Source organism: Lepisma saccharinum, chromosome 3 (genome assembly GCF_977018435.1).
Source record: "Lepisma saccharinum chromosome 3, izLepSacc3.1, whole genome shotgun sequence".
Taxonomy (NCBI): domain Eukaryota; kingdom Metazoa; phylum Arthropoda; class Insecta; order Zygentoma; family Lepismatidae; genus Lepisma; species Lepisma saccharinum.
Window position 1 is genome coordinate 121,309,156 of NC_139231.1, and position 23,960 is coordinate 121,333,115.

Below are 23,960 nucleotides of genomic sequence, written 5' to 3' on the forward strand. Positions count from 1 at the left end.
AAAATATGAATAGAACCTATGCTCGGAAATCCAAAATGGCGACCGGAAGTGGGGTTATCTTGGAAACGGTAAGACTTAGGAAAAATCTGTTTGCGGATTCATCACGTACACCTATATGTGAGTAAAATATGAATAGAACCTATGTTCGGAAATCCAAAATGGCGACCGGAAGTGGGGTTATCTTGGAAACGGTAAGACTTAGCAAGAATCTGTTTGCAAATTCGACGACTGCAAGATCAAGAACGTTTATCTCAAGAATGGCAGGAACGAAGTGTTCCCGCGCGAGAATTACAACCTCGACATGAGCAAAGATGATTACCTCAAACTTTACGAAGCTTACACCGCTTACAAGCGCGTGACCGAGGGAAACGTGGACATGTACTACGCACCCAGCGAATTCAAAGCACGCAGACCCATGTTCGTCATCAACACGACGAAGCGGAAGCAGGTGGTGGTCAACGATCGCACCAACCTCAAGGTCGTGTGCGAGTTCCACGACGCGCTGCCCGATGATACCGTGTGCAGCGTCATCCTGATTGCAGAGAAGTCCTTCGCGTACGACGTGAAGAACGAGAGGGTGACGGAACAGTTTTAAAATACATAAAAAAATTGCCACATACTAAAAAAAAATCAACATCCAACACATTTTAGGTTATATAAAAAATATGTGAAAAAAACTTAAAATACTGAAATATTAAAACAAAACAGAGTCCCTTGTAGGTTAGTTCGGTGCGAAAAAGATCGTAAATTAAAAAAAATGATAGGTTAAGTTATATCACTTAGGATCGTAAAAAAAATTGAAAAATCGTAAGAAAAAAAGATAGGTTAAGTTATATCACGTAAGATCGTGGCATTCGTACCAAGTACGAGTGGGAAAAAAGGGAAATTTCACTAAAACATCGCTAAACGCTAAAACATCGACATAAAATTGTCAAAATATGTCAAAAACTGATATTCGATTGATAAAAAAAGAGGGAAAAAAGGGCTCGTACCAAGTATGGCGTAGAACCGGCTAATATACACTACTATCGATAGATCAGTTGGTATCAATTAACTGCGAGTAAATCAATCAGAACACATTACATTTTAATTTCATAACTTGTATATTTCGTCGAATTTTAACATCCTACTTTAACTGTATCCAAAGGGTTAAGTGATAACACAGTTTATTTCCGTCGTTAAATTAGCGCCTGGAAAGTTGCAAGGTAATATAAGTAAGCGTCAGCGGTCTTCCTCAAATGTATTATCCCATCATTCACACCTTCAGTGCCTGATGAGGGGTGCATTAAAACCTCACTCGAGAGGGGCGGTCACGAGTCGTGGTGCAGATGTTTAGCCATAACGGACGGTTAGGGTTACGTTTTGTTGTAATTGACGAGTATTTGGTAATTTCAGGTCCTCGAACATTAAAATTATTATACTGGTGGTTTCTCGCTTCCAAGATAATTGATAATATCAAAACAGTTCTATATGTTATAGTTTGTTGATATATCCATTCTGTACACACAGTACAGTCACCGGCAAGAAACATTGGACACCTAGATCCTGAAATGCTCGCTTTGCTGCAAGGCGTTATGTATGTTGCCTAAATCTATGGCAGTGGTAGAAGTTGCCATTGAAAATTTGCTATTAGAATCCACTTAACGCCGTAGAGTTAGGCAACACACATAACACATTGCAGGGAAGCGATCACCTCAGGATCTAGGTGGCCCATTTTATTGCCGGTGACTGTACATTCTGTCCCGGGAATCTCTGGAGCAAGCGAACGAAAGCAAGTTCTCTGCGCAAGTAGTGACTCGAGAGGGCTCGACCAACGAACGCATGGAAGGAAAAGTGAGTGCATGGAGGGGAAAACGCCATTGCCGTTGCAGCCGTTTGCAACATCGCTCACTGCTTTGTTCCGCCCACTCGCATTCTCCTCTTCTCTACCGATATGCCCGGCATTGCTCCACAGATTCCCGAATGAGTGTGTAATTCCTGAAATGTGCATGTTTAGAATATATTTGCTTATTCGCTTTTCTTCTTTCAGATACTGTGTCTGTGGTGCATAAGCCAAAGAGGAGGGCGTACTTGCTGAAAAGGAAAGCTTTAACAACAGGTTTCTTCGACGCGGGGAAGAAAGACGGCGATAAGGAGAAAGGTAAGATCCCTCAGACAAACCACTTTTAATTTTATTTTCTTAAGGGGGAACTAAAGGCAATTTTGCAGCAACTTTTAGATAACAGATGGCAGCACCGTTTGTCATAGCAACCGAGTGCCATGTTGCCAGATCTACGCATGAACACACCAGTACCACCTCAAGTTTTTTGAAAGTAAGACATTCTCTTGAGGAGGTTAAAAATTATAGCGGTCTGAAAAATTAACTACATCTGACAGAAAATGAGCGAGAAGAGGTACAAGTCGCCCGTGATGAAACAATCGCAAATTACATTATAAGTACATGTAAATACTCACGTAGCTAGTACCAGTAGGAGCTATAGATGAGTGGCGAAATGTCGACCTCCGTGGCGGAGTGGTTAGCACAGCGCTCTACGAAGCCAGGGGTCCCGGTAGAACATGGATGTTCGTGTTGTCTGTAAATGAAAAAACCGAGAAACTTTGATGTGTATGAATGTTCAGAAATAGTGTGAATGACGGGAGATACCACCGAATAGGAGTATTTCTTTTAATAAAAAAATAAAAGTGGTCAGTGTTACGGCTTCACGTTCTGATGGATGCGTGTTCGAGCCCGGTAAAGAAGTTATTATTTTTATTTTGTAGTTACTAATGAAGCTTCAACATGTGTGTGCGTGTTCGAATCCGCATTTTGACAGTGTAACTTTTTTTAAAAAAAATCTTGTATAACTATGCATAGCCTATTCTCGAATACAAGAAATGTTGAAAGTGCATACGACATGCATTTTCAATCCCCGGTGGAGGAACATAGTGGTTCGGATCCCACTTTAAACTGTAGGTCCAGTCCCGATTAGCCTTACTGTGCACAAAGTGGACTTAAAACACCAAATCAAACCAAAATCAATGCATTTTCAATTTGACCCGCTAATTTCTAAAAACGTCTTACATTTTTTCTTCTTCGCAAGAGAAGAGATTTAATATCAAGTAGTTTCACTCAAAACCATTACATTTCTATTAAAAATAGAAATGTGTAATTCTAGGTATACACTAGTTGGTACTGCACTGTACAAAAATCTACCTTTGATGATAAGCGAACCCGGGTTTAAAACAACATAAATCATTTATCATTTTAATAGAAATAATATAAATGGCAAATTGTAAGAGAAATCACATTATGAAATGAGAGCCACGAGGTTGTTAACAATTCCAACATTAACGTTTGCGCCTGTGTATAGATTTAGAGGCACTATATAATAACATAAGCAAATAATCTAGTGACATCAATTCCATGCAAAGCACTAGATTCAATTAATAGACTACACTTAGCGTTTATTTCATGGCTTCAACTTTACTAAAGTAATTTGGTATTCAGCAGTTTGAAAATTATTTGCAAGCGGTCGCTATCTTTGAAATTCTCGCAGCGCCCGCCGGCAGTTTCCGCGGTTCAACGAACATCGTTGTGTGTCGTAGTGTCACGTTCCACGTACAGCTTTACTCCGCTGAATAAAAATCTGTATAAAATCGGTTTCGCAATGATAATGGATTTTAAAAACAGATGCAAGGAGCTTCAAAACAAGACCAACATTGTATTTGTAGGACTATCCAATGCTAAGAAAACATTGTTCCTTAAATTGCTAAAAACTTTTTTTTAGAAATTTTGAAAACCTGAAAATTAATAATTGTGTTTAAAACCTTTCTGTCTACACCCTACTAAAATTTCATAACGATCAGAGAACTCGTTTTTGATTTACAGAATTTCAAACATAGCGATCGTTTGCAAAAACTAATTTGATTTACAGAATTTCAAAGATAGCGATCGTTTGCAAAAACTAAGAACAAACCCGGCCCTTTCTTTGTTCTCACGACGATAAAAGATATAAGGCATACTCGAAGAAAACTTGGTTAGCATAGATTAACGCAGAATTAATTAAGCTAAATCTTGATGTAACTCGTTTTTTTGTAGGTCTACTGGTTAATTTTTAATTGGAGTCCAAACTCGAATGTATATAATTTTTAATCCGATAGTAGACAAAATGGCGCATTAATGACGTCATAGCTATGTTCAATGATGCCAGAGTGCCATCATTCGGATGTTAGATCAGTACATTGTAGTTAATGCAAATATGCTTAAATAAACTTTCAACCCTTCTTGACGGTGTCACAATTTTCCTCACATGTTGGTTCGGTCTGATCGCGCATGCGTAGTGAATTCCTTTCTACAAACTGAAGGTGCCCGTGCCGCTTGCCGCTCTGGTGTGAAACGCCTTGCGTGTCGCTTGCATCTCAAAGCTGCCTAAAGTTATTATAAAAGGAAGTAAACAATTTTATATTTTGTGAGACAGAAGATAGTCTTTGATATTGAGTTATTATTTTTTTTTAAATTACTAACCAGATATTGCAACTGTCATTATTTATAAAATGCAACAAGCTATGTGTAATGAGTCGGTACTCATATTGTACAGTAGGGTATTTTATTCTTTAGCACAATATCAGACTTCATTCTTTGATGCTGCAGCTTCTACAAAATGAGAATTTTTGACTAGAATTTGAATTCAAAATTCAGCACTTAGGCTATTTTGCTCCCGTCACATTATACGGGGGCCAGCCCCTTACCATTACAAATAACAACTCTAACGTTGCATAATTAAAAATCTTAAAATCTTCTGACTTATGTTAAAAGCTGAGGCTGTAAACGGGCACTCAACGCACAAAACGACAAAAAACAGGACAACACACACAAAATTATACTGGCCATAGTGCCAGTCGCCAGAGCCTCGTTAGTATTTAGTCCAGGGTACACTACGTGGAAGTGAGGTTGACTTTTGGGCGCCTACGTGGAAGGTACCCCTTACACCCCACAAAATGAGAAAATAACAACACACATATATTTTATAAAATTGCGCAAAATGAGCAATTTTTGAGAATTTATTTGGGAAATATTTGGTTATTTTTATTAAGATGAACACTCCTGCCACCTTCACCTGCTCTAGCGAGTTAATCAGTTTGAACTTTCTCTTTGTATTTATATTGCTACACTTTCCCATTACACGAGGAGATATCAATTTTGTTATCATGAAAACAATTGGACATTTAAAAATTAATCCAGTTTCATGTTCTTGGCGTTATTTTCCCCTAGAAAATCTTGGCAAAGACGGCAGATAAAATATCCATCACTCCTTGTCTCTCTGTCCAAATATCGAACTGCAATTGTTCAACGCTGTTGCTTTGGAATCAAGTATATCCGGATATACTAGTATATCAGTGGTATATGCTGCGTGCAAGATCTGGAGAAAGGAAGAAGACTAGGTCCGTGTAAAGTGGTCTTCAAGGAAACCGTTTTGCCATGCCAACCGCCTCAAGGTTGCAAGCTCTGAAGGAATCATGTTGCCAACTCCAGAATCACATTATTTTATGGAAAGGAACCATTTTGTTCAAAATTTCTAATCAATTTTTCTTCTGTGCTTTACCCTCTAAGTTCCAGGCTTCATAGATAGCCTATCTAGCCTAGATTAAACGCCTATGCTGTATATATGTATTATTTCTATATTACGTTGCAACTTCTGATACTTCCAGCTAATCGGGACGAAATGATTGGCAAGTTTGTTTTAACTTCCGTTCATGCTCAGGCTAATGGAGATTGGATACAGTTTGAAATGAATCCGAACCACACAATGTAACCCCGACGGGGATCAAACTCGGGTCATCTTGATTACGATTTCGGGAAAGCCTGCTAATAATTCATGAAGGAACCCAGATTGGGACTCGAATACCGAGCCTTGAAGAGATGGGAAGATGAGTCCACAACCGAGGTGTTATTAAACATGGACCAATTAAAAAGCTTTTTATGAAACAAAGTCCTCGTGAACGAAATAACTGTCACAACAAGATATGATTGATTGATTTGCTTTACTTAGCTTTTATGCCTCTTTTATCCAATCGCGAAGATGAGGATGAGTGATGATGTGATGAAATTGATGAAGGGACACTCATAAAGAACATCCTTGCCTGGATTCGAAAGAAAACACATAGATATTTTAATATTCTAACATATTTTTACATATTTCAGTGTGTGTTGTTGTCAGGAATAACGTCTCTCTGAGTTCTCTTGTATGTACAGTTTATTTACACATACCTCCCCTACTCCGTATATACGTACATCTTTCCATTACAGATCCAAGAACACATGCTCTAAGTTGCCTTTTGCCCCATAACACAGAGAAATGCACTTATCAAGACTTCACTCTACGAGCGCACTATTTAGCATAGCGCTAACCCGCCCGGTTATTGTATTGCCGGTGAGTGTACATATTTTTTTTACATATTTCAGCAATTTGTCCTACATATTTATATATACATATCGCATGTTTTGCCTACAAAAAAATTCCGGCCCTCAGACAACGCCTGTAGCAGTCAAACCAAATCGAGCATTCCCACATCTCTTCACGGGATGCTGTCCCCGGAGACGACGAGAGAGAGAAATCGGGAGACAATTAGGCTTCCGCAACCACTAACGTTGCTCCTTCTATATGGAGACAGATACCGCCGGTCTCCTCCGAAGTGAAGGAAAGGAAAGCATCTCACTGGTATGCGGGAGATGAATCCTGAGATACTCCAGGTGCGGAAAGTGGGATAAAGGAAAGCAAGAAGCGAAAGAGAAAAGAAACAAAGAGCGGGAAGACACAGCATGCTAGTAGCTTTCTGTACGCCTGTGGTTAAACAGCCCGTTAAAAATAGCCTGGGCCGAGCCCCGTTTTAGACCGAGGAGATTTCCCGTCTCGGCTTGACCAGAGCGGAGAGAGTGGCGAGGAGGCAACGCCTTCTTCTTCGTTCTCTTCATCTTCACGGCGAAGAAGGGAGAGAAGTGAAGATGAGTGGAAGGTGGGAAGCGTTTGAGAAACTGACAAATTATCGAACGTAGGGATCGAGATATTGTTTTACGGAATGCACCATCGAGGTGTCCCTTATCACTCCAACCGACCTTGGTTCTTTTAAGTACAGTGTTGCAAACCCTCGAGAAGGAATTCCTTTCCAAAATATAAACGTGAGCATAATACAGTCGTTGCATTGCACCATGTGATCCAAGACAAAGTTAAGACACTTTGAATCCGGTTCTTAAACATTTACATCCCGCATATTTCAGTTAAAAAAGTTTCCATTTTGATGGTATTGTGGACAATATGTACGCACCCCTCCACGCATTTTCCTTCCATATATATATATGCACACATATACATACATACATACATATATATACATATAGTATATAGCTACCCCCGCGCATGGCAACATGTCTTGAAGGTATATCTGGAAATGTGGAGTAAGGGCCAAACATATTCACAATATCCACCACTTGTGAAGATGATGTAATCAACAACACCCTCCGGGGTTGCCCCCACCTGGGCGAGTCCGGGCGAGCCGCTCCATTCAGGGATTTTTATGGAAAAATTCTCACCTGAAATTACTCACTCCGGGAATCAAACTCGCATCTCCGTCCTACCAGTTTGACCTACACACATAACCCAAACGTGTCAATTGACCCACATATATATATTTTGATTTCAATAACACGTTAACGTGCATAAACTGCAAATGATGCACCGTTTAGTGTGTCAAAATACACATAGGAATGTATTAAAGGGTATTTTTATGAGATGAAGTTCCGTGTGATGCACTAAAATGCATCAATTTGGAAGATCAGACAAGATTATTTCGAAGATAATAAAATTACACATTTAGCTGTGTCAATTGATGCATTAAAAGTGAAAGTTTGTTATCTTCGATCTTGTCTGATCTTCCAAATATCCTTTAATACATTCCTATGTGTATTTTGACACACTACAAGGTGCATCATTTGAAGTTTATGCACGTTAACGTGTTATTGAAATCAAAATATATATATATGTGTCAATTGACACGATTTGAGTTCTGTGTGTACAACCGACGTGATCACGGTGGTGTGTGTATGTGTGTGTTTGTGTATAATTAAAATCATACTCATTGTTACGACTAGAAATTATATTATGTAAATCTAGATTTGTTCGGAATTTATCTTGCATTTGGTCTAATCCTCGGTTTTCCTTTTTATTAAACACACTCCTAGCTTCAGCATCATGCGCGAACTTCAAGAGTATCTTATTACGTATTTCCAAAATGTCTGATGTTTTCTCATGTATTCAAACATTTGCTTCTACATTTCATAATACAGCATGAAATTTGAAACCATATCAGGTCTTCTACAGTGTTAATTCTTGACACTCCAATCATCGAAGGGAAAATATACTTTCTTACTATCCATACATCTCATTGTCCTTAGAACTAATTTTTCGATATATTTCTTAACGATAGATGGCATCATGATATTATTTACATTCACATTGCTTAGAAAATACTTGCCTTAATTGCAACTATATTAAGATAGTAAATAATAATAACAATAATAATTTAGAAATATAAACTTCAGGAAACAGTTATTCAACTCTGTCTTCGTGATAATATATTACTACTTGCTAGTCAACAATAACAAATGTATTTGTAATGTATAATGATTTTTATTCCTATGCCTTACTTTCGTGTCATCCGCTGCACCTAGTACTTAGTTTGGAAGTCAAAGTTTTAATTTTTATTATTTAATAGATGTAATTTTAATAGTGTTTTCAACGTCAGAATTGAGGAAGAGGCATGAATTTCAGGTGGCAACTTGTTCCAAAGGCCTGCTGTGGTAACAGTAAAATAATTGGCATAAAAGTTGGATTTGTGGAGACGAATGAAGAGGTTGTGAAAGTCTGAAAGATGTTGGAATCGGCTACAGAGATATTGTGGGTCTTTCTAACACTCAGCAACTTCAACTCTCCAGAGAGCTCTTACGGCCTCCCCATTGGCGTGGTCGTAACGTCGTCGCCTTGCAGTCAAGGGTTCCGGGTTCGATACCTGGTGGAGGCACATTGTACAGTAATTAGGATCCCACTTTAAACTGTAGGCCCAGTCCCGATTAGCCTATATGTGCATAAAGTGGACTTAAAACACCAACTCAACCAACAAACCGGTAATATTTGTCCCAACAATTCAAAGAGAGCCTGCGGTGTAAGGTGCGATCTTCCACGTATTGGATTGGATTGATTTGTTGTTTTAAGTCCAATTTATGCACAGTAAGGCTAATCGGGACTGGACCTACAGTTAAAGTGGAATCCGAACCACTATGTGACTCCACCGGGAATCGAACCCGGGAACCCTTGATTATAAGTCGATGACGCTAACACTGCGCCATCGTGGAGGCCCTGATCTTCCACGTAGTACGCCCAATTGTCAACCTCACTTCCACGTAGTACACATAGACGAACGAGGCTCTGGCGACTGGTCCTGGCTAGTATAATTCTGTGTGTTGTCCTGTGTCTTGTCCTTATGTGTGCTGAGTGCCTCTTTACAGTCTCAGGTTTTAACCAAAGTCAGAATATTTTAATATTTTAGTTACTACACGACATTAGTTACGTTTATTTTAGTTCTGTTAACCTAAGTCAGAATATTTTAGTCTCCCAACGTTACATCTATGTTATTATGTAGTTACATTTTAGTTTGACGGGTGCAAAATAGCCTAAGTGCTGACGCACCCAAAATTTTAAATTCAAAATCAAATCAAAATCAAAAATCAAAGAGAGCCTGTACGAATGACTGAATAGGAATACCATAAAACCTTACTAAAAATTATGGCTCCATGTGAAAGTAAGGCACCCTGCTTAATAAATATTGTCATTTGAAAATAAATGTATTTTTAATTTTTTCTTGGCTCGCTTCTCCCACAATGCAACCTTGTCTCTAAGGCCACATTAAGTTTATATGTATTGCTTAAAAGCATATGCGAGCATGATAATTTGTCTGCAGTTGGCAACCCTGCACGTGTACACGCATTGCGCATGCGTCCCTATATTTTCCACGAGGAACCGAACGTTTTCTTCTTCCACCTGGCAGTATGTGTGCCAGATTTAATGGTACCTGAAAGGTATGTATGTATTCTGGGAAATACCTACTTGCAGGGGAGTGAAGGATGGGATTTCTCTTAATCCCTCTCGCCCATATATTTGATGCGTTACACAAATTTAGCACGTGATTTATTGAGGGTGTTGCCAGAACTCTTGAAATAACACTGCTGTTAGGTAATTCCCAAGGAAGGCTGGGGAAAATTCACTTTCCTGAACGCTCAAATTCGGCGGCTTCTCAGTGGAAGTATCACATTTTTTAAAGTTTCTCTCTCGTTTGTACGTGTGCGTAAATTACCTTTGCTATGTGAGGAACTATGAGGGATATACGTATATATAGATGAAATTTGATGCAGTGTTTCACCTACCAATGTGCGTTTCGATACCTCGGAAGCTAGCAAATGTATGTATTTGTAAAAATGAACAAGTAATAAAAAGATTGTTTGATCACACTTTATGCTCAAATAGATTAATAAAGGCTGCACCTGCACTTTAAGGTGGGAGCGTGGACCTCCCCGATGGTGTATAATGGTGTCGCCTTGTAATCAGGAGGTTCCAGGTTCGTGCGTCTTCCGAATACTATCCTTTTTTATCGCATAAACGTTTGCGTGAATTGTCGATACAGCGTGATCTATCGAAATCTCTAGAAACATCTAGGAACTACAGCCGACCTCTGCGCGGAAGGGGTTAGCCCAGAGCGTTGCGACTCCAAGGGTTCTGTGTTCGAATCGTGGCTTAGAAATGGGTGTTCTTTGTGAGTATCTCTTCATCAACTTCATCATGTCACAACTCATCCTCATCAGTGCTGGATCTATAAAGCGAAGATGGCAAGCTTTACATACTCAAATAGGTATATGTAAAACAATAGACGTAGTAATTTGTCCAGTGCCGCAGAACAGAGAAGAAGAGACCATTTAATATTGTTAGGTGAAAGGATTTGTGATTCATTTTCAGTTGACTAACACGCGGTATTTTCGGTCAATAACTTCATGCTCCATACCGTGAAGTAAACATTAACTTCTTTCTAAGAGCGAGTGTTTCATCCCTATGGGACTACTAGTTGAGATTGTACTGTAGGTCCGTACATATGAGTTAAGACGTGAAAAGGGTATTACTAGAATTCCAACACGGCGGAGGAAGGGACGAAAAATCCGTGAATTGAATGAAATTATTATTTACTTTTGGGGACCTCAAACCAGATTTGCTTGCTTAACCACCACTGCATTCCAAACCCAACGCATGATAGCAAAATTACAGAAATATTTTGAATCAGATAGAGGAAAAGGTTTAAATATGGGTCCCCCTTTTTATGTTGTCATTTTCGGAGGAAAAATAAAATATCAAGAACCTGCCTTTAAAATGCATATCTATGAAATATATACTTAAATGTAATAGCATGCTAAAGTATAGGTCTCATTTTTTTTTAAAAAAAGAAGCAATTTCCAAAAAATTGTAAAATGGTGTATTTCAAAATTATGGTCAAAATATGGGCTAGTAGTGGCAATATCACAAAAAGCTATTACAATTTAAAAAACAGTCATTTATAGCTAAAACATTATAAAATTCATATTTATGAATAATCTGTTGTTTTGAAAATCACGCGGAATGGGAAAAATCTAAATTAAGAAAAACATCCAAATATTTGTTGAAAATGTGATCTCAACATTAGACATCATGTCATAGTCCATATTTAGACCATCACGGTATTTTTCTTCTTCAATTTATTTTCGCTCTCTGTGGTACATATTTCACAAACAAATCATGGCATTATAAAAGCCCACATTTGTTCTATGTACCGCTAATATCATAACCTATACAAAGCAGATGAGAATTCAGAAAACACTGAGTTAAAACATACCTGCAAAAGTTTTCGGAGGTCGCAATTCTATAACAGCGTCCAAGGCCGAAACTAACCACCACTTTCTCTTGCGAATTGACGCCGCAACCTTTGTCCTTAACAGATAACCAGTTCCAATAGCCTCTGCCAGGCTGCAGCACCCGGGAGCGCTGATAAGTCCAAAACCCATATTTAAACCTTCGCCCATATTTAGACCTTCTACTCTATTCGTCCATCATTGCCAGTTAAATTATTCTGTCTTCAAACAACTCTTAGAAGTGATTCATCAAAAATTTCATGTGGACACGATTTTGTAAAACTTCTGCATGAGAAGTACAATTCTACAGATCTCCAGAGGTATATTGACCTTTGTGGCGGAATGGTTAGCACAGGTGAGCTACTCACTGGAAATTCCTTGAATTCATGGAATTATGCGTGAAGTTTTGGCTCGTGGAAATATGTGTGAATTCTACGTGATTTTTTCTTTGTAGACGTGAAAAATTACAACTTTTAATAATCCAAAAGAATTCATACTTTTACAAATACCCGGAGGAATTTTTTTTCACAGTTTAGTTTTTTTTTATCGAGGAAGGTGAAACGAAGTTGCGTGGAAAATAAAAACAAAATTCTCGTAGAATTAGATTATCCCGTAACATTTGTGACTTGCGATTGTAGGTATGTATTTATTTATTTTATTTATTTATTTTCGTCTTCTTTTACATGGCGAAGTTAAGGCTGTGGAGCCTTTTCTTCCACTTGACCACGTTTATAAAACTTTTTGAATGTGGAATATTGAAATATTAAAAAAAGATAGAAAGAATAAAATATATCAAAATTACAGAGGAATATAAAAAATACAAGAAAAATACATATAAGAATGGATATCTAACCTATAGATACGGGCACACACATCGAACTCACACATACATATTCTTGCCCTTACACATACACACATGTACACACACGCACGTACAAGCAAATACATAACATTACACTTACTTAGACACAGTCCAAAACGGTATACTTTGACGATAATTCATCTTAACTATTACGTTAAATCATTTTTGTGCCTTACGTCATTCTATCATTCTCTGCACCCGCCACTTTATTTGGGAAGTCAAACATTTAATTTTCGTTATATAATATGTGTAATTTAACAATTTTTTGAACGTCACAATTGAGGAAGAAACATGAATATGAGGTGGCAACTTGTTCCAAAGGCCTGCTGAGGTAACAGTAAAAGAATTTACATAAAAGTTGGATTTGTGGAGTGGAATGGAGAGCAGAGACCTTTCGCGCGATCTGCTGTTGGGGCTGTGAAAGTCGGAAAGATGTTGAAATCGGTTATAGAGATTTTTGAGTCTGAGTATGTGAAATGGCAAACGTAAACTGCGCATGTTAAATTCAATATTTTAAATAGTATATATACCGTTTAATTAAATTGAATTATAATTTTTGGATACATTGGAATCACACAGACACATTATATTGTTAATTATTTGTGTATATATGTGGGTGGCTGGGTGGTGAGAGGTGGTAATACGTAAGGTTCAAATGGAGAAAGCATCTGCTTGTACCCTTGAATTTTTGGAAAGTTCGCCTTGAAAACCGAGAATTATACAGTGCGCTCTCTTTAATTCGAACTTGGATAATTCGAAGAAAAGCACACTCCCCTTGAAACCCCTATCTAAAACAATGTTAAAAATATCTAAAACAATGTTAAAAATGACTACTAAATTCGAATTTTGAAGGTTAAATTTTGATAATTCGAAGTCAGGTTTCCAATAATTTAACATACATTTTTCCAAGAAAGACCAAAGTGGTTGCTACATAAGAAATTCCAACAGATGACTCGTTCCCCTTTTCTTCATGAAAAGGTTGTTTTTATGGTTAACAGATGTGCCGAAGTCAGATAAGAGAGGGCAGCGGGAATCCCCAGAGCTTTTGTTTGTAGGAATGTGACCTTCACCCTCTCAGAAACAAGTTGAGAGGATGGCGGATAGCCGGACAGTCATTCGTCTGTGTGTTTTAGTGGAGTAACAATGTCGAAACGTGGTGCGTACAGTAGCTTAACATTAGATAAGAAAGTTGAAGTGCTTAAGAGAGGTAGAAAGAGGAATGAAAAAGAATGAAAAACAATCACATGATGCGAATATTCCAATAAGTGTACTGTTCCTGGATGGAGATATGGATAAAACATAGCAGTTGTAAGGTAAGGTGTACTGTTTGCGTATTATTTGTTTTTTTTTTATTATATTCTGGTTAATTCGAATATTTTTCGTAGCCGCTTGGAGTTCGAATTGATAAGAGTCCACTGTACTTGAATTTTATCATAGTCCTAGGCCAGCCTGGGCAACGATAAGATTGACATGCATACATTGTACTGACTGATATCAGATTCAAAGATGAATATAGATTTGCCTACAGTACAGTATGCTTCCCAGAAACATGCATTACTAAATAGCAATGCATATTATGTTATCATGTCAGTAAAACATATCCAACCTCTTCTAATATGAATTTAACTACTGCCGTGATTCATACACCACGGAAAACGCGCCCAGGTGGAGCGACCGAATCCGTACATAAAGGAAAACCCGCGGAAAACTATACCGTGGAATTCAGATCATTATTTCGTTTGTATGCATTCGGTTGTTTATTACCGCTTGTTTCATGTGCTTGTGATTTGTGATATTTATTTTAACTCGTAATAACCCCCTGACCACAAATCCTGCGTAGCTACGTTAGTGTTTTATCACGAAGTTCTCCGCAATACTAGTAAAACACACCATTGCAAATTATAACACCATTAAGCCTTGTTTCCATGATTATGAGGAAGAGGAAGGGATTATCTACGAAGTGAAATGTAAAGAATGTCAGAGTGTGTACATAGGAGAAACGAAAAAGAGGCTGAAAGACAGGTTGAAACAACATAGGGATGATGTACGACTTAAGAGAGAAAGAAATGCAATATTTAAACACACGAGAGAAACAGGACATGACATAGAGTGGGATGAGGCTAAGCAGATAGGAAGGGAGAAGAGAATGCTAGTGAGAAAATGGAAGGAAGCCAAGGAAATAGAGAAGAAAGGTGAAGAAGACACAATGAACTGGAATGGGGGATTGAAGTTAAACAAAGAATGGAAGAAGATGTTAGAAAGAGTGGAGAGGACAAGAGAGAAAGAGGAGAGGAGAAGGAAGAAAAATGAAGGGAAAAGAGCGTGAGATTAAAAGTCCAACCACATTCTATATGGAAGTAATTGTGTTTAGCCTTTTAGGTGAAAGTAAAGTTGGAAAGTGAAAGTCACCTGCTAGAAAGTTCCAAACAACTTTCTAAATAGTCTGGAGGGAGTAATGTTTGTGTATATATAATGCCCTGTTTTTGTATCTTGTTACTTTTGTACTTGATACAGAGTCTGATGAAGACCTTGCTAGAAGGTTGAAACGTTACGTTTAGTTTATGTTTTTAATAAAATAAATTACTGCCTTGGTCAGCATATTTAGTTTTTCATAACCATTGCAAAGTGTATACATACAGAATGACCCCCAAAATAGTGTTTACACTCTTTGAACGTTAATAATGGGAACACTAGTATGAACAGCAAGTATGAACTTTTTTGCGTGTCACATGCCTTAAAGTTATAGATGTTCAATGACAGCAGTACTTTGCCTGCAATGCTATAGAAAAGATCGACAAATCAACGAACAGCAGATATGGTTTCCACAGGAAGGGAAGCACAGGTATTGTCAATCGCATGTTTCATGTCATTCAGTGACCATGGCTTTGTGGGGTACACATAGTTATTCAGTTTCCCAGAGGTAGAGATCTAACGGTGTTATATTGGGAGATCTGGGTGGTTATTTGACGCTTCTTAAATTGCTTAAAAGAAAAATTGCTCACCTCTGCCACTTTGGGTACACAAATGCCTACCGCCTGGTGGGCTATGATGGAACTAAAACCAGAACGCCTCCACATGTTCACACACACACACAATGGAGATATTGCAGCTTCAAAGACAAAAAGCCCAGTCAAGTTACCTTTAATAGTCTCTCTGTTATTAACATTCAAAGAACGTAAACACTATTTTGGGACATTCTGTATTGAACATTGAACTATTCCACGTCACCAGAGAGTCGGGAAGGAAAAGAGATTGTAAGGTACCTTTTACAGTTGGTCTGCAATTAGGAAGGAATAGTAGAATGCGAGGTGCATGCAGCTTCACAATGTCCAAGTACCAACCGTCGTGTTTCTATGCTCAAAAGACAAGGACTACTGACGAACTCAAAGGATCAGTTGAATGACAAGATAAACACGCTAAGTGAGTCCGAGCATCCGCGGAGAGATCAAAGGGAACCGATTCAATCATGGTTTCTCCTCCTTGCGAACAACTTTGGCTTGTTGGAACTCCGTCGCTGAATTTAACACGCAATTAAGGAAATTGTTTGTCTTGGGCATTACTTCGAAGGAGAGAAAAACGTTTCTAACTTGTTATATCTATTCTGGCCATAAATACTGTTACGCACTGTTTTGTGAATAAGTTGAATATTGTTTCAGATTTCAAAATTTTCTTTTAGTATGGTACACTTACATTTATTACACACAAAATAGCACTAATCAGTTTTAAAAATGTACACTTTTTGCTCTCACACAGTCTCTCTGTCCAGGCATCTATTGCAGCACGGATGGTCTCGATGGGAGAGTCCGCCACTGCTGCCATGAAGGAGCGCTTATAATTCTCAATTATAGGGTGCCTCTTCTTGCAGACAGTCCCCTCTAGCACTGGCCACGATTTTCAGTCCAGGGTACTGAGATCAGGACTACCAGATGGCCAATCAGCAGTGGAGATGAAATGGAGTACAGTAGTCTCCAGTCACCGCCTTATGAGCTGGGTTAGAATCTTTCTGGAACCTCCAGAGTTTATTGTGAAACATTGTTAGGTTCAACGGCGTCACGAGAGGGCATAAGACACTTTCCACACACACTTTTGCACTGGTTTTTAAGCCATTTTCACAAACATGAAGCCTGGTGGAACCCTAATAGCTCACCCCCCACCAAACCATGACTGAGAAGGGATGGTGGCATCTCTGAACATTGGAAACTCTCTCGCGAACTTCTCGAGAGCTTGAAGCACACGCCCTTTCATTTTGGTGGTTAAAACTTTCTTCAGTGGTGAACAATTTCTCATTAGTGAAGAAAATCCTGCGAATGTCCAGTACTCCACCGGTAAGCTCCAATTCCAAGGTCTTCATTAAGTACCCTGGACATTGGTCATTGTAAAATGTTCAGCTCCCGTGCCATTATCACTTGCTTCCTGGTGGAATTTCGCCAGACGATAACCACCACTGCTTTAAAAGACGTTCATACAGTGTGAAATCGACCAACTCTTGGGCGATCTTTCACGCTACCAGTGCCAGCGAATCTCTAGATTGTCCGATGCACAAACCATTTGCTGATCTTCAGGGTTTTTATGGATTGGAAAATCTCAGTGGATGACTTTCCAACCGTATGCCGAGCAATTACGGCTGCCCTGTTTTAACATTCGCCCTTCTCCATGCTAAGCATACATGCTTTCTCTTTCACATTTGAACACACAATGGTCAGGATTGAGTTTCAGCACAAGCATAGTTCATAAGCCTGACGTACAATCCAAGGCAAAAATTTGTAACAGTATTCATGGCCAGACTAGGTATACCTATTAGAAAGTTTAAGTATGCAGCCATGGGCTGAAACGTCCATAATTTCAATCTTATATTGTTGATGGTAAATTAAAGTTTTTGGATATTACCATATTGTACTCTTCAAAGTATACTCCTATCTTTTAGATTTTATTCCTTACCTTAAAGTTAAAAAGGGAGGTAAATATCCGATATCGCCGGAACGGATTTCTTCAAATTTACAGGAGAAACTACTTACTGAAATCAGTTTCTGTAGCTTTGTCGACGTTCTTGGAAGTATTTTCTTTCGCAGAAACTGAAAACTTCACCATAGAATGCTGCAGAACAAGAAATAATCACTTGTTATGTAAGGAACTTGCATTTTCTGTAACATTATGTCGGTGTTTCCATTATGTACGTGCAGATGGTGCGAGCGTCGAAAGTCACGCGCTCTCACCAGTGTTTCCAAACGTGCCTTTTTTACCAGATTTTTTTAAAACTATGCTTACCTAACCTAACCTAACCTAACCTAACCTAACCTTGCCGGAAATGGTCCGTGGGGCTATCGTGAATGGTTCGTGGGGCTGTCCATCAATGGTTCGTGGGCCTATCCGTCAATGGTTTGTGATGACATAATGAACACGAAAGTAGGTATTTTTCGGTTAAGAAGGTTGAAACACTGTATACCCACTCCAACTCGACAAAACACAAGCACGACGCGCGATGATCCTTGACGAGTGCACGCCATATTGTCTGTTACCCAAGCAGAACAAGGAAGACAAATAATGACTCGTAATATGAAAAGTTGACACTATTTTATAAAAAAAAGGCATAACCTCACCTTTAAGAATCTTCCGCAATGCAGAATAGGTAAGTATCAATGCTAAAATTAACGGAATAAACGAGTGAGGGGTGTTCGGACCTTATCGGATAATTACTAAAAGGGAATGCAAAGAGCCCTTTGAGAAAGGTTACAAGTGCAAGTTTGTGAAGGCTCCTGACAGGACACACACAACACATTAAGATGGTAAGGAGAAAAAGCTAAAAGAATGTGTTAAAACACTGTCGTCATTCCCCAACATGGACGATAAACAGTTGGGAAGATTAAAAGTTTGTCTGATGAAAGTAAAATTGGCACATTCAATAAGAATATACCAAAGACTTAAAATAACATTACATGCACGACTCATTGGAGGGTTCAACCCTTGCTGCAAAGTGATCACTGAGACGGCCGTGCCCTATACAATAGCGGTACGTACAACGTACCAAGTGTAACACAGTAGCAGAGAAAAATACGACGTAAATTTTGTTTCAATACAAAGAATCGTTGGATTTTTATGCTGCTGACAAGCTCTGCAATTCACTCATCGACAGCCTGAAGTACATAAGTCCAAACTAACTAGACTTAAATTTTCGAAAATAATATTGTTTTTGCACTTTAAGGCAATATTTTTTTCCAATGTGTAAGTCATATGAATCCGATCTCTAACTACAAACTAACTCGGTGCTCAAGTATATTAAATCTTCTAAAATACGCCACTGGCTTGTATGACATGTAGCCTTTTACGCTGCACGTCTCTCGTAACAGGCAGACACTGTTAACCTAATTCGCTCAACGTTTAACCTTTTCTGCGTTAGTTGACTATGTGGGCTTTAGCCAACATTACAGTCAAGACTGCGTTCCACACTAGACCCAGTTCACATGCAATGAAATAGGAAAAAAAAATATTTTGCTTCATATGTATGCATCCATTTGGTTTCCCCATACATGAAGTGATGTCAGTGACATCGGCTGTTTCGTGTTAGGTCTTCCTCCCCCAACCCCTTTCTTTTTTCTGCTTTAGCTTCTTACATGAGCACATCCATTCTTGTAACGTTCTAAATCTGGATCTCCACATTCTATTTCCAACTTAAAACTCTGCGTGTCGGAGTGGTCGGTGAGTGTTTGTTTGTTTCTTAGCCTGCGTGTGTTCTCTTCATGTGTGTGCGTGTGCTTACGTGTGTTTTTCTCCATACCTTTTCCCCGTAGGATGTATACTGCGTGAAGCGAATAAAGTTTGTTTTTGGGTGAAGTTTATGATCAAGAAGGCCTTTTATATTGGAATTCGGACCACTTAAATCAGCTCAGTCGTTAGGACGTCTGACTATCATGCGAGAGACCCGGGTTTGATCACCGGTGGGGGAGAAACGGGATATTTTTCACCTGTTGAAGCGTCTCCGGCGTTCACTCTGGGGAAGGGGGGATAAAGCCGACCAAGGGCGAAGTGCTGATCACATCACTCCCACCTTCGGTCGTGAACAAGAACGTGTGGAACCCTAACTCCACACCTCCTGTACGCCTTCATGGCATAGTTCAAAGCACAGGGGAGCACTTTACTTTACTTTTACCACTTAAATCTGCCGAAAATCGATCCTGGGATTCTTGATAACAAGCCGATAGTTTTACCCACAAGTCTATTGTGGGTTTTCTTGTATGAAGATCATTGAACCAGCCATTCCACAGAATGTGAGCCGAGATTGTCCCACCATAAGAGTACTTCTCTGTAGGTTATCACTTCAAAGTGAAATTGGTAAAAACATATTCCACACTGCTTTCTGGTAGTACTACATGATATGCTTGATAGCTTTCTATCATGCTGTATGTGTGAAAACAGAATTGTGTTTTATGCACTGTTACGGTAGTTACAATCTAGCCTCACTTACTGTGGAATGACCCAAATTTTTCTCGTAAATACAGTAGATGTATTTTTTTGATGCCTTCATTTACAAGATGCAGACGGAAAGAAGAAATGTTCTATTCATGTCAGAAGTCTACAGAAGTCTCAGTCAAGAAGATCCCAGGCAAACTCGCGAACTAAAGTGGACAGTCAATTGTTTTTCTCCTTTCGCTTCCACTTCGCTTGTGTCAGATTTCCCAGTGTTGCCATATGTGTAACTTCCTTCTCTTTCGTCGTTGTCATGAAATTCAACAACGTTCAATATTACGTCTATATGTTTGCTGCACAGTTTTTCCCTTTCATGATGAACAATTGGCACTGAATCTGTGCGTTGAAGAACGCAGCACATTTTTCCAACGCAAGGGCAGAAGTACGTGGTAAGCAGCTGATTGCATCCATCACCCACACTCTTTTTGTTCGACGACAGTGACATAGGGTCTTTCTAATCATGGTCTAGCCCTACGCTTCTCCCTCCCCACTACTCTCCTCTCCTCTCTTCTCTCCTCTCCTCTTCTCTTCTCTCCTCTCCTCTCCTCTCCTCTCCTCTCCTCTCCTCTCCTCTCCTCTCCTCGTCTCGTCTCGTCTCGTCTCGTCTTCTCTCCTCTCCTCTCCTCTCCTCCCCCTCTCTCAGATATTCCTCGATTTCTTTCATTCTCGCCTACTCTTTCCTGCTATCTTAACTATTTATTTCTTTCTCTCTCTCTCTGCTTTTTCTTTTTTCTTTCTCTTTCTGTCTTCCTTCCACTCTTTACCTAGTTCTTTCTTTATTTGTTTCTTCTCTCCCTCTTCTGTCTTACTCTTCTATGTTTATTTCTCCCTCTTTTCTTTCTAACCCTATATCTTTATTTTCACCTCTCTTCTTCTTTCTCTCTTTTGCTCTGCTTATCTCTATCTTTTCCTATCACTTTATATCTCCCCTTACAACACTTTCTGTTCCATTCTTTCTTCATATTTGTGTCTCTCACCTTCTCTCTGCTTGGGGACCTTACTCTGCCGTAAATGATTCTGGGCAAGAATAGACTAATTACGGTGGGCTAGATCCCACCCTCGCCCATCTTGCAACGATGCCCATCGTGGCCACATGCTCGTTGCAGAATTAACATACCGACATTCGTGACATACCACCGTGAGAAACATGAACGGGATTTACACCACAAGCAAGGTTCTGAGAAAGAAACAGATTTAGCGACAGGGGAGGGAAAACCCAGGCCTCTTGCACCGTGCTCCGTGAAGACCTTTGCTGCACTGGGCAGATTTCCAATACGATATGATATGATCTTGCTATTAAGCACAAACATTGCATTTCTAGCATGCCTTGGGGTCCCAATGGGGAGTTTGGATGCATCAATTATTATTATTATTATTATTATTATGCAGATCTTAACAGTTGTATCAAAAATATCACGACCTAGACGAGGAAATGAAGATGTGTAAGCAAGTGAAACAGTCCTTTTATACTGTATGCAACAGGGTGTTCCCAAAGAAAAGCCCATCATAAAAAACAGGAACTCCAGAGAGCTCTAACGATGAACATCGATACTACATTGCGAAGGAGTTTTAGGCTACAGAATTATAAAGTGCTTTATTCTTTGTGTCAATATGCAGGGTGAGTCAAAAGTCAGGAACCATAGGACTAATGGATTAATCGTATGTCAGTGGCTGGATGACCAGTTTCCGGAGGAGGGTGGATAGGTTGGAGAGGCCCCGTTGCGTGGCCCGTGAAATCCCCCGACCTCACACCAATGGGGTCACCTGAAGGCAATGCACCCAGATTCACGAACTACACAATCTGCAAGGGAGAATAACGGAATGTGCTGTGCAAATACCGCCTGCCACAATCCTCAGTGTCCTGAAAAACTGGGAACGTCGTCTGAACATGTGCCTTGCTCAAGAGGGTCAACATATTGAGCATATAATATAGACAATATAAGCTGAAGTGAATAACACTATGGTTCCTGACTTTTGCTTCACCCTGTATATGTGAATGGTTAACCGCAATAATAATACGATATCGAGGTCCTGATAAACTCACTTCCACACATGGGGTTATGTGTGTTGCCTAATTCTACGGCAGTGGTCAAACTGATTGTAATAATGACTGTGCTACGCAAGCAAATATATTCGAGTTTTTTTTTACAACTGCATTATCTCCATTGCTCTTTAATTTTGCCTTAGAATATGCTGTTAGGAAGGTAAAAGAAACTAAAGAAGGACTAAAATTAAATGGTGTGACTCAGTTGTTAGCATATGAAGATGATGTAGACTTACTGGGGGATGATGTGAATACAATTAAGAATAATGCTAAAATATTTTTCAAAACTGCTAAAGAGATAGGTTTGGAAGTTAACAAAGAGAAAACTAAATATATGCTTACAGGCCGAAACCAAGTGTTAGGTAATAATCAAAATCTAATTATTGATAACAACTCGTTTGAACCAAATTCAAATACTTAGGAGTAATATTAACAAATGAAAATTATATTAAAGAGGAAATAAAAAGTAGGCTTAATTCAGGAAATGCATGTTACTTCTCTCTTCATAAACTTTTGTCTTCTCGTTTAATATCTAAGAAACTAAAAGTTAAAATATACAAAACCGTAATTTTGCCTGTAGTATTATATGGATGTGAAACTTGGTCCCTTACATTGAAAGAGGAACATAAATTGAGAGTATTTGAAAATAAGATCCTTAGGAAAATATTTGGACCTAAAAGGGATGAGGAGACAGGTGAGTGGAGAAGGTTACATAATTTAGAACTACATAATTTGTATTCATGTCCAGATATTATCAGAATAATTAAATCAAGAAGACTTAGGTGGGCAGGCCATGTGGCACGAATGGGAGAGGAAAGAGGAGTTTACAGGATTCTTGTTGGGAAACCTGATGGTAAGAGACCTGTAGGGAGGCCAAGACGAAGATGGAGGGACAACGTTGAGATGGACCTAAGGGAAATCGGTAGGGATGGAAAAGAGTATATAGAACTTGCTCAAGATAGGGAAAGATGGAAGGCGTGTTTTGCTGCAGCCATGAACCTTCGGGTTTAAGAAAGCTAGGGAGTTAGTTAGTTAGTTAGTTTTTTTACAACTGCAAAGTGTATTTTGTTTACGTAATTTTGTATAATTCCTGTAATGATGGTTCTAATTTGTACAGTCTCTGACAAAGCTGCGCCGAACGTCTTGTGTTTGTGCAACCCAAGTAACACTACAATTCTTCGGCTTGTATACCGTTCACGGATGCACATCTCAGTAGACTGAGCAGTGATGACAAGGAGAAATATGAGATGAAGATTGTTGAGCGAATTTCCTTCTGTTCTTTCAATGGAACAATATTCAGTTCCACGGTAGTGCTGCTTGGGAACGAACCTGATGAATTTGGTTCACATTTTACGATCCGTGTTTTTACTACATAATTCTTCTCACAAACACGTGAAATCAAACACGCAAAAAGAAGTTTAATTTTGAAAGAAATATTGCAAAAACAATAAGTGCAAAAAACATGATGCGTATTTTTCAGAATACAATTCAAACAATCTAATCCTCGGAATTAGAACAAATCTATCTTTGACATAGTACGCAATTTCAAATTACGCGCTAAAATCAAGCTCGACATGGAGGCTAATACGTGTAGAACAAGCTAGCATCTAAGATTTAAAATATACAACTGCTTT

General features: G+C 39.0%; 1 protein-coding gene across 3 annotated transcripts in view; it reads left to right on the forward strand.

The window, feature by feature from the left end:
• LOC145985379 (uncharacterized) overlaps positions 1 to 23,960 on the forward strand; it is a 160,434-nt gene that overhangs the window by 104,986 nt on the left and 31,488 nt on the right. For all 3 annotated transcript variants that reach the window (XM_083119338.1, XM_083119340.1, XM_083119339.1), the window contains exon 3: positions 2,030 to 2,140. In XM_083119338.1, coding sequence (XP_082975464.1) covers positions 2,030 to 2,140 — 111 coding nt within the window. The remainder of the gene's footprint in view (positions 1 to 2,029; positions 2,141 to 23,960) is intronic.